Source organism: Phytophthora cinnamomi (assembly GCF_018691715.1).
Source record: "Phytophthora cinnamomi strain GKB4 chromosome Unknown Contig1, whole genome shotgun sequence".
NCBI classification, from domain to species: domain Eukaryota; phylum Oomycota; class Peronosporomycetes; order Peronosporales; family Peronosporaceae; genus Phytophthora; species Phytophthora cinnamomi.
The window spans coordinates 404,349-419,795 of record NW_027150934.1 but is presented as its reverse complement, the minus strand read 5'-3'; the positions used below and the strand labels follow the sequence as shown (position 1 = coordinate 419,795).

At 54.0% G+C, this 15,447-nt stretch overlaps 6 protein-coding genes across 7 annotated transcripts; 4 read left to right on the top strand and 2 right to left on the bottom strand.

The window, feature by feature from the left end:
* Positions 1–2,781: 2,781 nt before the first annotated feature.
* IUM83_06253 (uncharacterized protein) lies at positions 2,782–3,371 on the top strand (the record flags this gene model as incomplete). Its single annotated transcript, XM_067930442.1, has 4 exons — positions 2,782–2,884; positions 2,950–3,171; positions 3,232–3,299; positions 3,366–3,371. 4 exons carry the CDS (start codon positions 2,782–2,784, stop codon positions 3,369–3,371), a joined length of 399 nt encoding a protein of 132 aa, XP_067800288.1.
* A 187-nt stretch (positions 3,372–3,558) lies between these two features.
* Positions 3,559–4,753, bottom strand: IUM83_06252 (CMGC/CDK/CDC2 protein kinase; the record flags this gene model as incomplete). Its single annotated transcript, XM_067930441.1, has 5 exons — positions 3,559–3,651; positions 3,722–3,863; positions 3,938–4,210; positions 4,294–4,355; positions 4,433–4,753. 5 exons carry the CDS (start codon positions 4,751–4,753, stop codon positions 3,559–3,561), a joined length of 891 nt encoding a protein of 296 aa, XP_067800289.1.
* A 990-nt stretch (positions 4,754–5,743) lies between these two features.
* Positions 5,744–6,616, top strand: IUM83_06251 (CCT domain; the record flags this gene model as incomplete). The annotated part of the gene is made up of 1 exon (XM_067930440.1): positions 5,744–6,616. One exon carries the CDS (start codon positions 5,744–5,746, stop codon positions 6,614–6,616), a length of 873 nt encoding a protein of 290 aa, XP_067800286.1.
* A 378-nt stretch (positions 6,617–6,994) lies between these two features.
* Positions 6,995–8,131, top strand: IUM83_06250 (uncharacterized protein; the record flags this gene model as incomplete). Its single annotated transcript, XM_067930439.1, has 5 exons — positions 6,995–6,997; positions 7,109–7,173; positions 7,276–7,374; positions 7,452–7,507; positions 7,584–8,131. The coding sequence occupies 5 exons, from the start codon at positions 6,995–6,997 to the stop codon at positions 8,129–8,131; spliced, it is 771 nt and encodes a 256-aa protein (XP_067800287.1).
* A 202-nt stretch (positions 8,132–8,333) lies between these two features.
* Positions 8,334–11,915, top strand: IUM83_06249 (putative phospholipase; the record flags this gene model as incomplete). Of its 2 annotated transcripts, XM_067930437.1 has the most annotated exons (7): positions 8,334–9,123; positions 9,201–9,253; positions 9,318–9,595; positions 9,676–9,809; positions 9,892–10,039; positions 10,110–10,302; positions 10,374–11,915. In XM_067930437.1, 7 exons carry the CDS (start codon positions 8,334–8,336, stop codon positions 11,913–11,915), a joined length of 3,138 nt encoding a protein of 1,045 aa, XP_067800438.1. The 2 variants fall into 2 exon arrangements, with proteins under 2 accessions (XP_067800438.1, XP_067800439.1); XM_067930438.1 differs by lacking the exon at positions 10,374–11,915 and having other exon boundaries at positions 10,268–10,277.
* A 142-nt stretch (positions 11,916–12,057) lies between these two features.
* Positions 12,058–14,554, bottom strand: IUM83_06248 (Lysosomal beta glucosidase; the record flags this gene model as incomplete). The annotated part of the gene is made up of 2 exons (XM_067930436.1): positions 12,058–14,271; positions 14,345–14,554. 2 exons carry the CDS (start codon positions 14,552–14,554, stop codon positions 12,058–12,060), a joined length of 2,424 nt encoding a protein of 807 aa, XP_067800437.1.
* Positions 14,555–15,447: the final 893 nt, after the last annotated feature.

The window sequence follows — 15,447 nt, the reverse complement described above, 5'->3', positions numbered from 1 at the left end:
ATTCATTCTAAGCAAGAACGGGTTCTACTAGAGGCGCAACAAACAATTGGCAAACTTTCGTACTACCACCCGCAACAGCAAGCTTATTTGGCCCAAGTTTGCCGAACCGATAACCAAGCGCAGTTGAGGAAGCCGCCGAAGAGAACATCGAAAGTGACGGCTCCGAAGAATACTTGGAACGAAAAAGCAGAATCTATGCGAAATATGCGGCGAATGCTAGACCCCACTGAAAGTCAAAGCTACACAAAACTTCATCAGGAGAGTGGCCGAGAAATCTCACCTACAGAGCCTAGTAATCGGGATATTGACATTCCACAACATGCGCCTACCGGTAGCTTTGCTTCCGCCCGCCATATGCCTGCTTCGAATCTCTGCCATAGCAAATATACGGCGCAAGAGGGGGCATTGCTGAAGTCAGACCTTCGTCGCTTAAACCACGGGACTCCCAAGATTATCTTCACAGACCGCAATTTTTGTACTATTCCACTACCACCGCCAACATCCCATGAGTCGGAAACGATGTGGAGCAATCAAAAACAGCTAGAACATACTCAGCTCAACTGCTTGTGTCAAGGGATACACGATAAATCCCAGCAGAATCGTGTGACAGCCTGTGGGCTCGAAAACAACTCACTTCAAAGCCAGACAAAAACGGCCGAAACTGAGCTTCCCTTGTTCGATGACGAGGAACAGGAACTCGCTATTGCTGACCCCAAGACCAGAGTGGACCAGGCAGACCTTGGTGCTGTCCCAGAAGAATCATTAGACCTTACCTTAGATGTTCGACACGAGCAACCTGTGAATTTGAAGAACGATGTCCAGCACAGGGAATGGGTCAATCGAATCGCAAACACACTCGACCCCCCACAGCTCACTATGTTGCATGAACTTCGGCAGAGCGAGTGCGATGCAATCGAAAGAGTCCCAACAGTATTTGAACCGTGTCAGAGCTTGGCGCCAAGCATGGCAAGCAGTCACAGAGGTCGACAACACAAATTCGGCGTCGTTAGAAATCGGTCCGCGCCACACAAACCGCGAATTAAGGCTGTGCATTCGACCAAAACGGAAGTAAGACCTCTGGCTGACATTCTGGCTTTGCCCGGTAGCAACGGAACTAAGCCTATAGCTGAAAAAGGCTCTGCGGATGCAGATATGTGCGTGGAAAGCGAGGCTGAGTGGGATAGTTCGGTGATTCAAGAAATTGTGGGCTTTTACGTCGACTCTGTCATGGAAGATGCAGATACTGGTACCAGTAACGATGGCAGGGTGAAACATATACAGACAAGACCGCGAGTGTGCTTTCGAATGGTCCGTGACCTGGCATTGTTTCAAAATGACTTCTACCTCGATGAAATGCAAAAGGTTTACGACGCTAACTTTAACTGGGGGTTCACAGATTTGACACGCTACGCCTTTGTTGATAAACGCGAAGAGCAGTCACGGCTTGAGCTGTTTCTTGAGCAAGTTGTTGAAAACCATCCAGCTTATCGACAGTATGTCAATCTCACGCTCAGGCGAAAGTTGCGCTCTACTTATCCGCTAGGCGCGTTGAACTGGCTTGCTCAATGTCATTTGCGACCACACTTTCTACTCCAGAAAAAAGCAAAGATCCGATTACGAAAGTCAAAAGACTATTGGATCTGGGAGCAAATGCCAGACGATATGGATATGGCACTGGACAAGTTACTTCCTGCAATTGCAAAATATATACGCGTGCTTGGGCAGTTCTTTCTTCGGCAGGCCGTTCAAAGTACTTCGACTACAGATAAGCCCCAGGACTATCGAATGAGCAGCATGTCGTTTATCAACCTCATGAAACAGGTCCGAGTGTTTCCGCAGCTGTTTCATCGTCGTGAGCTGGAAAATGCTGTAAGATTGTCAAGTTGTTCCTCCCCAGAGAGCGAAGAATTGAATTTCCCAGAATTCATCGAAGCTCTAGTACGCTGTTCTTGTAGTCTCCGATGGGGTGAGCTCGACAGAGGCAAACATGCTGCACATGTGGAAGGCACTGTGGTTGTAATCAAGTTTGTGATGCTGATATTTGCTATGGAAGGTCAGGGAACGGTGCTGAAGAAGCGAAACGAGGATGTTAATTCAATCTTGGGCTTCTTAGGAGAGCAACAGAAGAAGAAGCAAGCCGAAAAAATGTTTCGCTTCCGCAAGATGCTACTGGATAACAAGCGACGAGTTCGAGCGTCAAGGAAACACCAAATTCCTTCCGTATGGAACCAGGTGCGCCTTCAGTTCTCTCCTCGAACCTCTCCAACGAGATCCCCCACTAGATCACACGACACATTTGACGAGTTAACTGAGTCATGGGACGGTGGCTCTCCTGGGCGTACATCGACTGAGCCTTTTGTATTCGACGCACAAACCAACCAGCCGTTTGAACTTGATGCATCGCCTGCACCAAGTCTTAAATCAAAAAGTAGCAAATACTACGATGAACAGGATCATTTCGGTGCGACAGGATGTGTGCAAGATGCACGCAGCTTGAACAGCGATAGCGTCGCTAGTGGTGTTTCTAGCCTATCAGAGCAAACTGGGGTATCTCCATTACCGTATGCAGGCAAGGCTACATCGACACAGCACGAATCGACTAGCACTACACTAGCCGAGAGCGATGTTAGCTGTGCGCTTCACCGTGATCAGAACGAAGGCTTATCGTTTACCGACCATGCCAGCAATGTAAACTCAGTAGGTAGAGTTGGAGGTACCACAGATGATGACCACGAGTATCACTCGATAACCTCTGTCCATCCGCCTGGATTGGTGGAGCCCATGGAGAAGGACGATTTTCTCCGCGAAATTCTGAATAGCATAGGGGATGTTGAAGTGGTGCTCAATCAGCCAAGATTTGTTGGCAGCAACTACTCAAAACTCGGTAAGTTGAATTTGCGTTCACTGCAACGCAGTATATGTATTCATCGATTATGTTCATGTTTTCAGGTAAACGCTTCCAGCAAGGAACAACTGCAAATGAACCAATGATTTCGACGTTCAGCAGAAAGCAAGCTGGATCGGAGGATGGCATTCCATCTCTTAACGACCTAGCTGTAGAAAGCCTTTTGTACCGTTGCGGCGGCAGGGGTGATGTGGACTCTGAAGTATCAGTTCGGGATTCGATGCTGAACTACTTAACAGATGTCGAACGCTTTACAGAAAGCTCAGGTACAGCTCAATAGTGAGCTTGTCAGGGAGTGTACTAAAAGCTAACAATCGTACATGCAGATAAAACGAGCCAGGTTGCTATTGCAGATCTGTCAGGGCTTCCGTTCGAGCAAAAGCAGCCATCACAGGTGTGTTCTAATGCCGTTTTTAAGGCGTTCTTCACCTGCTAAACTCGGATGTCTGGGCATTTTCAGGTCTAGCGATTGCAGCTCAGATTGGGTCCCTCAAGAAACACGACCGGCCGTAGAAGTCACGGCAAACAGTTCATCCCCTTCACCCGCAAACGACAATTGAAATTTTGGAACTACTACGATAAAGTAAGTGGACTTATTCATGACGAAATTGGAAAGCGGCGGAGGTTGGCACGGGTTGCGCTTCCCCCAGCAGCTACAAATACGTGGAATCCACGTCGTCGAAGTACGGGTGGCGCAGTGCCTCTTTCGCACTGATTCTCGTTCCAGGATCGTATCGCAGCATGGACTGGCGAGATAACATCAACATAAAATGTTAGCTCTCAGATACACACTGACGCAGAGGTGCCTGAGCGTACCTCTAGCAAGTTCAACCCACTCTCCTCTAGGTGCGGGAAGAGTTCTCGCAAGTCCTTCGGCTTCCACTTGGGGAACGTCGGCGCGTAGTCTCGCAGCTTGGTGACGCCAGGCCACAACGTCTCGTTCGGTGTGCCAAAAGTCCTGGGAATAGTCGTTCGCCACGGCACAGTCAGACTCACAGGAATCACCACGCAATCCACAGGCACTCAACTCACCTAAAGATACGGTAGAGCTGGTCGATCTCTGAGTCACCGGGAAAGAGCGCCTTCTTGGAGACCATCTCCGCGAAGATGACGCCGACGGACCAGATGTCCACGGGGGGCGAGTACACCTCCTGGCCAAGCAGGATCTCGGGCGCGCGGTACCAGAGCGTGACCACCTCGTGCGTGTACTTCTTGATAGGGAGGCTGAAGGCGCGCGCGAGTCCAAAGTCAGCGATCTTGAGCTCGCCCGTCATGTTCACCAGCAGGTTCTGCGGCTTCAAGTCACTGCTCGCAACAGATTAAAACCAAATCAACACATAACAAAAGTTAGATACCCGATGAACTTCATCTTCTTGCAGCTCCGGTACCGATGCATGATGCCGCGCGAGTGCGAGAAGGCGAGACCCTTGAGCAGCTGGTACAGAAAGCTCTGCATTGCATTGCATTGCACAGCGTCAGTCCTCTATCTAGTTCTGCAGCTGTGCCACCTAGGTGCATGCACCGTACCTTGATCTGCGCGGGCTCGAGCTTGCCGAGCTTGTGCTCCATGAAGCGCTTGAGATCCTTGTCCATGAACTCGAAGACGAGGAAGAGCTTGCCGTCCTCCTGCAGGCAGTCGCGCAGGCTCACGATGTTGGGGTGCTCGAGCTCGCGCAGCACCGAGATCTCGCGCAGCGCCGTGCTGGGGATGCCGTCGTCCTCGGTCTCGAGGCGGATGCGCTTGAGCGCCACCACCTGCTTGGTCTTGAGGTCCAGCGACTTGTACACGACGCCGTACGTGCCCTCGCCGATGGACCCGCCCTTCTCGATGCGCTGGTACCGCTCCATGGTCAGATACAAAATTGAACTTTTGCGCTCGACTCCCGCGCTTTTTTTTTCAGGCAGGGCGGAAGAGGTGGACGCGCTGGAGTAGCGACGTGAAGTGGCGGGTAAGTAGCACGATGTCACTCTTCTGGAATTGGAATCTCTCGTGCGAGTTGTATGGGGCACTTTTCTGAGGAGACGCTCGTCCAATCTCACTGGGATGATGAGAGCAGATTGTAGGGGTCGGTGAACAAAGAAGCTGCGTGGCAATGACTGGTCTGCGATAATCAGCGTGGTGCCTCGCTGCATACAAATACGAGGTTTGTAAAGTGTTACTTAGAAGCAGAAATCCCGCAACACGAGACAGGATCGGAACGGAAGTTCGGAGAGGTATTGAAGTGGCAGCTGAGTGTAGGTCAGCGGCGGCTCTGAACCTGTGCGCAGCTTATATTCGGCGTCTGAACCTCTTGTCGCGCCGCGGCTCAAACAGCGCATGGCTCGGTTTAACACCTGCGTGGAACCATACCCCGACGTTTCCGATCGCGGATCGTCGCGTTGACGGCCGATGCTGGCGTGCGCCTCTGCGCCGGCGCGGCGCTTCCGCCGCCATTACCCAAAAAGCCGCAATTGGCCCCCTCCCCCCGCCCTTTACCAAGGAAGCAGCTTAAGAAAAGCAAACGATCAGGGAGACTATGTCTTTCTAAGTCGGTGTGTTTTTCGCGTGGTGGTCAAGATGATGTCTTGAAGATCGGTTTCAGCTCCTCCGTCCGTACTCAACATGAATATGGACTAAGAGAAGATGGCAACAGCGTTTGAAGAACAAACGGAAGGTTAGAAATGATGGCGACGTAGCACGGAGTTAGAAGGATGGTTCCCCGGAATGAAGAATTGAAGACAAGAGAAGAAGAAGCAACAAAGAACAAGACGTAAACAAGGATCAAGTCGAGACGAGCAGCTCGAAACTACAAGAACAACAACAACAAGAAGAAGAAATCAACAAAGACAAGTGGCAGCATGTTGCGCGACTCGGAAGAAGCGACGGCATGGCTGCGCATGGCCGACCCCGTGAAGAACTGGAGCGACTGGCCGCTGGCGTTCGACAAGCCGAGCTTGTTGGGCACCGGTGCCATTCAGACTCTGGAACTCGTGGAGAAGGCGGACGACGGCAAGCTGGCCCACGATGTGGACGACCTGTCGGCGATCTTCGAGGGCCTCGTGGACGGAGCGGACATCCCGCTCCCCTGCGATGACCTCGAGCAGCAGACCGCCCCCAGCGAGGACGCGTGGATCGACAGCCTGGACAGCGACGTGGTGAACGTGAACGAGCTCTCGGCCGCGTTCGACATGCTGGTGGATGAGCAGGAGAAGGCGGTGGAGGTGGAGTCGACGTCGGAGGACGACGAGGACGAGGAGATGGAGGAGGCTGGCAGTGACGATGAGGTCAGCCCCAACGTCAAGATCATCCCGTCGGCCCCCGTGTGGGCCTCCTTGGCCCCGCTGGACCCTCGCTCGTGCATCCGCACGCCGGTGTTCAAGAACCTGGACTCGCGCATCCCGCGCGTCTCGGTGCCTCGTATGGACCTGTCGTTCTCGCCCAACGGCGCGGCTGCGAAGGTTGCTGGTGCTCCCTGCGCCAGCCGCCCGCCGCAGTCCATGTCGCCCAAGAGCGAGAAGGCCAAGGTCGCCAAGTACCACCACGACCCGAAGACGTGCTGGATCTGCAAGAGTTCCAAGACCCCCGAGAAGAAGCGTGCGCTGCACCGCTACCACGAGAAGCGGACACGCCGCAACTGGAAGCGGGGACCTCGGTACACTGGTCGCAGCAACGTCGCGACGTCGCGTGTGCGCAACGGCGGACGGTTCATCTGCACGACACGGTGGATCTGATTCTCTTCTTTTGCCTGCGGGCTGGTTTGATTTGGTTTGATTTTTTTTAGCTTTTCTTTTACCTGGAGCTTCTCTCCACGCAGTTTTTCTATTTTGTTGGTTTTACCTTTCCTTTTTAATGCAAGTAATGCATTGGCATCATTTTCAAACATCAACTCTTCTGCTTCTTTTTGCTGGCTTTGACATCCTCTTGGTCACACGAGCGTGATACTTTGGCGATGGCCATCAAGCAAACCAGAGCACAAGGCGTCGCGATCTTCAGGAACTTGCTCGTTCTTTAACGTGCCGGTTCTTTGTATCCTTGGTGTGGCGCACACCACTGGCCTTTTCTCAACCCGCTGGTCGATTGACCGACCACAAGAGAGCGCGCCACGTACAATGGTGAGACCATCAAGAGCTCCGCTCGGCCGGGGCGACTGGCCCACTCGCTGCAGAGAGCTTCGCTGACCTCCGTGTGTGCCTTTTGCCGCTGTGCCCCCTCCCCGCATGCAGTCGAGCAAATTCCTGAACGACAAGAAGAAGAAGCTGCAGGCGTTCAAGAACACGACCAACGCCAAGTACGTTCCCCGAAGTTGCGTCTGTTGCTGATAGAGGTGTAGAGGCCCTCTACTAGAGGGTGGCGGCACTGACTCTGCCTTGCTGCTGGTGTGGTGGCGCAGTGACTCGATGGCCAAGTCGTACCTTGAGAAGTTCAGCTGGGACCTGATGCGCGCGGTCGACGAGTTCTACGCCAACGGGGGCGAGAGCCTGACGCCCGTGTGAGTTCCGACCCCAAGCGAGCAGTCTGGTCATCTTTGAGTTGTTGTGGCTAATGCTGTGTTGCTTGCGGTAATAGCAAAAAGTCGACGATCTCCATGGACGCGGTGAACGCGTGGTTCGACAGCTACATAGGTGTGGAGGGGCTGCACTGGTTTGGGCTGCTACAGTGAGTGTTTACTGATACTGGTCGCTGCTCCTGCTGCCGCAGACCCTGATGACGACGAGGAGGCCATCAACGAGGAGGGCATCCTCAAGTTCTGCGAGGACATCGGCGTGGACCCGCAAGACGTCGTGGTGCTCGTGATCGCGTGGAAGATGGGGGCGGCCTACATGTGCGCGTTCACGCGCAAGGAGTGGCAGAAGGGCATGAAGGAGATGGACTGCGACTCTGCCGACAAGCTGGAGGCCAAGATCCCGCAGCTGCGCGAGGCCATCGCCGACGAGGCCGATTTCAAGAAGTTCTACTGCTTCTGCTTCGGCTTCTCCAAGGAGCCCGGCCAGAAGAGCCTGAGCATAGACATCGCCGTGGCCATGTGGGAGCTGCTGCTGCCGGCGCGCTTCGAGGCGCTGACGGCGAGCTGGCTGGCCTTCCTGGCCGAGAAGAAGCCCGTCAAGGGCGTGACGCGCGACACCTGGGACCTACTCTTCGACTTCTTCGTCAAGGTGCGCGAGTCGTACGACAACTACGACGAGAACGAGGCCTGGCCCGTGCTCATCGACGACTACATGGTCTGGATAGACAGCAAGAAGCAGTAGCTAGCTACATATAGTACCAGCTAAGCTTTGTCCCTATCACTGCAACTTGAGCCATACAAACGCCAAGACAAAACGCGCCCTGAGATGCATGCGTGGTGTGGCACACACCAATCACTGCCATTATCATCTCCTGCGCATCTAGGCACCCCATCCATATAGCTGTAGCCGTGTCGTCATCACCTCTCGGCGTCCCAGCGTGGCCATGACGGAGCCCGAGGACTTCCCGTCGCCCGAGGCGCTGCCCGAGCGTGCCTTCTTCCCGCGCGCGTACCTGCAGCAGTACCGGCGGCAGCTGCACGAGCTCATCAAGCGCATGCAGCGCCTGGTCGAGGAGGAAGACAACCTGGAGACGGACTCGGACGCCGCCGAGCTCGAGTGGAACGGCGCGCAGCTGGCGGCGCTGCCCGGCCTGACGGTCTGGCACAACCTGCGCGCGCTGCAGGACTGCCGCGTGCTGCTGGACGACGCGGCGGCGCAGTTCGCGCACCAGATCCGCGAGAGCGCCGCGCTCGTGGCCGCCGAGCCGCAGCTGGCGCTCGAGCGCACGCACAGCAGCACGTCCATGCCCGCGTCCGAGGACAGTTCGGACGACGCGCTGGAGGACGACGAGTTCGACGAGTTCCAGGACGTGGAGCCCGTGAGGGGCCGCAAGGCCGCCGTGGCGCTCAACAACGACGTGACCGCGCGCGTGCAGCGGGCGCTGCGCGACGAGGCCGAGTTCGAGCGCTTCAAGGCCAACGCGCTGCAGTTCGGCATGGGCAACGAGGCGGCCGAGCGCTTCTACGACTACCTGGCGCAGCACATCCCGGCGCCCGTGCTGGACTCGATCGTCGTGGACTTCGCCAGGCTGCTGCCGCAGGCGGCGCTGCGCGTGCCGCTGCTCAAGGCGCACTACGAGCACATGCGGGACGAGCTGGAGAGACCCAGCATGGCGCAGTTCCGGAACAAGAGCTACAGCACGGCCATCACGTCGCGCTCGTCCACGTCGTCCAGTGCGTCTGCGGCTGAATGGAGAGATGGGAAGTGGGCGTTGGTCCTGATTCTTGCTTGGTTGTTGGTGTTGCTGCAGGCATTGACGAAGCTGGCAGCAGCGATGAGGAGGACGAGGAGTACCCGTCGACGGTAAGGCTTGTGGGGATGGTGCCTGGTGTGTGGATACTGGACTAACACTGAAGGGTGCTGTTAGATCCGGCTGCGTGCGTTCAACCACCTTGTCTTTGTCATTCATGGCATCGGGCAGCACATCGACTTCCGCGATGGTGAGTTCAAGTCGTGGAACGGAGAGACGGGGGTTGAGGGCGGCAACCACGCCTTCCGAGACATGTTCCGCTCCATGTTGGAGACAACCTTCCAAGACATCCCGCTGGCGCTGGAAATGCAGTCCATCGAGTGGCACGAAGACCTCCACGAACCGACTGGCGTGGACAACATCTTCGACCTGATCTCTCCGGAAGGATCCTCAGCGTATGTGGAGTTTTTCTCTCTTTTTTTCTTGCTTCTGGGGGGAGTCCGAAACTAATATGGTTGCACCTGCGTTTGGATAGAATCCGCGAGTTCAACAAGGAGACCTTCATGGACGTTCTCTATTATCTATCGCCGCGATACGGTCAGCTGATCGTGGATTCGGTCACTCAGCAGCTCAATGATAAGTATCGCGTCTTCATGAATGAGCACCCAGGTGCGTTAGCGATGGCAGGCGGCTACAGCGTTGGAAGTTTCTCCTTCTATGATACCCGCTTACTAATAATTATCGTGCTCAGGCTGGGACGGCAAGGTATCCATTTTCGCTCACTCGCTGGGCTCGATGATTTCCTACGATATCCTGACGCATAAGCCGGGCGAGGTAGCCAGCAATGGCGTCCGTTTTCCCGGTCTTGATTTTGAGATCGACAACTTTTTTGGTGTCGGGTACGTTGCTTGTCTATAAGTTTTGAAAGTGTTGCATGTGGTGGCTCACATAATTGTGGTATTGCGATAGTTCCCCGGTCGGAGTGATGATTTTGGCAAGAGGAGACCTCAATATCGACGACGGCGAGTTCACTCCGGGCATCAAAATCCCGAAGTGCCGCCGGTATTTCAATGTTTACCATCCAATCGACCCCATTGCGTACCGCATTGAACCCTTGATCAAGCAAGAAATGCATGACAAGGAACCAGTACAGTTGATGCAGGTATGGGTTGTTTCCTGTGGTGAAGAAACCTATCGTTTACTAAGTGGATTGTGCATATTTGGTGCACACAGTTCAGCGCCGTCAAGGAACAAACCTTCGGTCAATTGCAGGAGGCATGGGAAGGCTTGACTGGTCCAGTGCACGGGTTCCAGTATCGCCATGACTACGTTATGCGGCGTCGAAAACGCGAACAAGGCATGATGGAAGTGGCATTTGCTGCCGCCTCCCACTCGTCGTACTGGATGAGCGACGACGTTGTCCTGTTTACTGTTATGCAGTTGTGCCAACCCGTGGTTGATACGCTGCACCGATACATGAGTGCTCGAGTCCCTTTACCGAAGCTCATGAGAAGCATTGTAGAACTCACGCCGCATACAAAGGTGCTGTTGTCTGCGACAGCACTGGTTCGCGACCGATGCACAGGCCTTTCGCGAGAGCAGATCGTACTCATTGACAAGGACCGCCTTTATTTCTTGTCACGACTAAGCGAAGTGGCTTGCCGCCGAAAATGGCGAATTAAACTGACTGCGACTACAAAAGCTGTGTACGGTGACGACTCCTTTATGATGAAAATCGTGCCAAGTGAAGCTGCCGCAGGAGAACCTGGTGCACCCCCAACGTCAAACAATGCCATTCAGCCAGGGGTGCATATTTTTAAGGCCCCATCGACACCAATTCGCAATGCGTGGATGAAGGCCATCAACCAGGCCATTTTCAAGCTCAGCAGTACTTATGCAGAGGAATTACCCGCTGACGAGGTCCCTAGAGACACTGCGAATCTCGTCGATCTCCCGACTGGAAAGAGTATTGATTATTTCAATGCCATCAAGGCGGGTTTCCTCAAGGAGAAAACCGCTAACGGGTGGTACGATTCGTGGAACGACCGATGGCTCGTTCTTCAAGACGATCACCTTTCTTGCTACGAAAATTCGCCGCGGCTCGATTTTGTGGGGCAGTTCCCACTCCACAGAACGAAAGCGTTTTGCTTCGAACGAGAGTATCTCATCCGAGTGGTAGCACGCCGTGGTGCAGCTTGCGAGATGCGAGTGCAGAATCAGGAATCCTTTAACCGCTGGGTGGAAGTTTTCGAAAGGATTCCTTCAGTCGAGATCTTCCGTCACGAGGATTTATTAGAGAACAGTCCCTCGTCGGTACTGATCATGACAGAGAGCTCAAGGGGAAGTTTTGGTGCGGCTAATAAGGCCAATGAGGCTGGTGAATGGCTTCAAACGAAGATCGAAGGTCACCAGATTAAGCTGGATGAGAACGACCAAGAGTATGTCGCTTTTGTTATCCAGGTGGCGTCCTCAACAGCAGGCACAACCATCGTTCAACGCCGCTACTCGGAGTTCGCACAGCTCCATCGCCAGTTGCGTAAGATGTTCCAACACGAGCAGATTCCAGCGCTGCCTGGTACTCGGATGTGGAACAAGTTCGAGCCGAATTATTTGAAACAAAAGGCTATCGGGCTTCACGGCTACCTAAATGAAGTGTGCAAACGCTGTGCCAACACGCGTGCTCAGCCTATACTACTGGAGTTCCTAGTGCTCGCACCACCGACCCCAACAGAGCCGAAGAAGTCGCCAGAGGAGGAAAAGAGCGAAAACAGTTAATGGGAGACTGATAGAGACTTGTTGGTGATCATGGCACAAAGCGGGGTGGCGAATACATGTAGAATCAACGCAGTGATTGTATTCAGACTTTTTGAATCGGCTCCGTAAAGCACCAGATCAACATGATCAATCAAACTCTTTGCTAGTTGTCTTGGATCGTGAACTGCGCACACAGACCGCTAGACTTCGCGTCGCCTTCGTTGTAGACGTTGCAGTCCGTCTCGGGCTTCACAGCGACGAAGTACCTGCCAGGTTCAACGATACGGCGGAATCCGGAACCAATCTGCGGGTCAAATACTCCCCAGTCCTCACGTGTGAGCGTGAATGAGACGACTTGGGTCTCTCCTGGCTGAAGGTGGATCTTGGCGAACTTCTTCAGTTGTTTGACTTCCGGAACTGAGATTGCGCGGAAAGGCTGGATGAGGAACAGCATCACCGTCTCCTTGCCTGTCATCGATCCAGCGTTCGTGACGGTGACGCTCACCTCAAGCGAGGCATCATCGCTACCGCAGATGGAATTCTTGCTGAGCGATACGCTCCCGTACTCAAACACGGAATAGCTCAAACCATGGCCGAAATGCCACTCCATCTCGCACGGTCCTTCGTCACGGCAGCGCGTACTCACAAGATGGTTGTAAGGGATTGCGATGTTTGCAGGTGTCTTCGGGTAGGTGATGGGAAGTCGCCCACTCGGGTTGACTCGACCGAAGAGAATTTCAGCGAGGGCCTGGCCGCCAAGCTCACCAGGAAGCATTGCGTAAACCACAGCGTGAGCGAGTTCGGCGAGACCCTGAAGTAGGCGGGGGCGACCTTGAGCCAGAACGAGGATCACCTTCGTCCCAGTGGCAGCGACTTCGCGAACATAGTCGACTTGACCACGCGGCAGATTTAAGTCATCCAGATCACCGGGTTTCTCTGCGTACGCTCCTTCTCCAATGGCAATGACCGTGTACTTGGACTGTGCTGCTCTGTTCGTGATGAACTGGAGAGCAACGGATGAGTAGGAGCCGTTCGGATGGAGATCGTTAGCGTATTGGAATGATCCCGAGCTCGTATTCAGCACGTTTGCGATGCCTTGACGGAGCGAGATTCCGTTCGGGAAGAGGCTGTTGCCGGAAACACCCTGCCAACGAAGAGACCAACCGCCGCACAGAAGACCCACGTTGTCTGCGGCATGCCCTGTCAGAAAGATGTCGCTGTCTGGGCTGAGGGGAAGAAGTCCATCTTCGTTTTTAAGGAGAACGATGGACTCACGAGCAAGCTCCAGTGCAGCCTGGCGACTCTCGTTTTGCCCGACCAGAGAGATGTCACTTGCGGTTCCAGGGAGAGCGTTCTCGTAGAGATCAAGCTTCACTTTGGTCGTGATAATCCGACGGGCGGAGGCCTTCACTCGATCCAGCAGCTCCGGGTTCTCTTGGACGGTCAAGCGAGCCATGTCGATGAAGGTGGTGTTGTACGACACCATGCTCATGTCCAGCGGGGCATTTGTCAATGCCATTCGAACCGCGTCCTGGTCGGTGGAGGCAACTCGGTGCCACACGTGGAGATTGTGGATCTCGGAGTAGTCGGTGACGATGAGGCCTTGGAAACCCATGTCGTGGCGTACCAAGTCCCGAAGAATTTTCGTGTTGGCGACGACTGGGACACCGTTGATGGAGATGTAGCTCTCCATGGCGGTCATGGCTCCTGCCTTAATGGCAGCCAGGAACGAAGGCGCGAAATGGTTGAGGAGATCGAAGTCGGAAACAGTGACACCAGCGCGGTCGTGCCCCGTTGGCGTCTTCGAGTAGCCGATGATGTGCTTCATGCATGCTGCCGTGGTGCCATTACTCTGGATACCACGTACGATAGCATCGGCCATGACGGATACCAAGTGAGGGTCTTCGCCGAAGGTCTCGAACGTTCTCGCCCAAAGTGGATTCTGCGAGATCTCGAGGATTGGAGCAAACAGCCAAGGGATCCCGGCCGCGGCAGTGTCTCGCGCTGTGATTCTGCCCATATCGTACACCAAGTTGGGGTTGAATGTTGCAGCAGCATTGAGCTGCTGACCGAAGAGTACCGCTCCACGAACGTAATCGGCACCATGCACCGAGTCGAGTCCATACAGGACCGGGTGACTGCCGTGGGAAGCATAGATGTCTTGGATATCTCTGACCAGGTCACGCCATTCTTTCGGAGAGAAGTTGTGGGTGGAGTTGGAGTTAGAATCGTTCAGCGCGGCCCCAGGGGTGTTGAGGTACGACCCGACGCTGAGTCTCGCGTGTTCGTGCACGATGGCCCGGTTTAGCGTGCGATTCGGATGCATAATCGTGCTGATATCTAACTGCGTCATTTGACCGAGCATAGTGTCCAAGTCCTGTACAGCAAAATCGATTGGGAATGTTGAGAAACACTCGGCCGGAAGACAAACATTTTGTCAGAGTACGTACCATTGACGACATCAGCTCTTCAACGCGATCCTGGACGTGTTGGTCGGTCATCGTTTCGTTCGCAGCTGAAAACACAGCAACCGAAGCGAACGTAGCCAGCATGAAGAGCCCGAGCCTTGGCATCCTCCCTTTGTAAGGCTCCTTGCGCCGTTCCTTGCGGTTGCGAAGTGAGTTTGAAAATGAGTTGAGCTGCGCGTCTTCAGACGCCATCGTCGGGAACGCCGCTCGCTTTTTGTCTGACCGATCTGAGGCGCAGATGTATGTCCGCGTGACACATATTGACTTCGCCACCACCGAAAGCGCTAATTGCACGCTGCTAGCAAAATCTGATGCTATTTACTTCAACACACGCTTGCTCTGAGAATTTGAACAAAGCACGGGTGGTTTAACTAGACAACAAGCTGACTCAGCATGAGGATGCAAGCACTTGTGTGCGTTCTCGTTTCAAAGGGACTCAAAACCAGCAAAACCTAACTTGTCATTTCAAAATCAAATACATATACCGGTCTGTAGCTATTCCTTATACGCGTAGAGTGCGTCAAACAAATACATCGGAAAGGATACATCTTGTCCTGCGGGGCGCTTGAAGCACATGACTTGGTACGCAAGTGTTGGATCGGCCATCGGTGTAGCACAGAAAGGAGTGTCGTAGGCCCAGACGACTTTCGTATTGGTCTTCACCCATGCTGGCATTTCCGTCAGCGACGTGTTTTGTACATCTATCGACATGATGAACGCGCTGGGTTCCGTGAGTGTAGATGGCAACTCTTTCAAAGGGTTGTCTGTTAGCTTCAGCTCTGAAATCATCATTCCAGCGGGCAGCATTTCTAAAGTCGGGATTGTTTTGATCTCATTCCCCGCCAATGACAGGGTGAACACCGGCGAGAAGAACATTTGATACGGGATTTCTGTCAACTCACTGTACTCGAAGGCTATCGCTCCTATTGGGTGCCATCGCTGATACAGATCATTGGGGAGCGTCTTCAGGGTGGTGTGTGAGAATATTACCCCCATGACTGATGCTGGCAAAGGCTGCAAAATACCTTCAGGAACTGCATCCGTTTGCGACCTCGCCACAATCACCGAGAGTAACCGCGTATGAA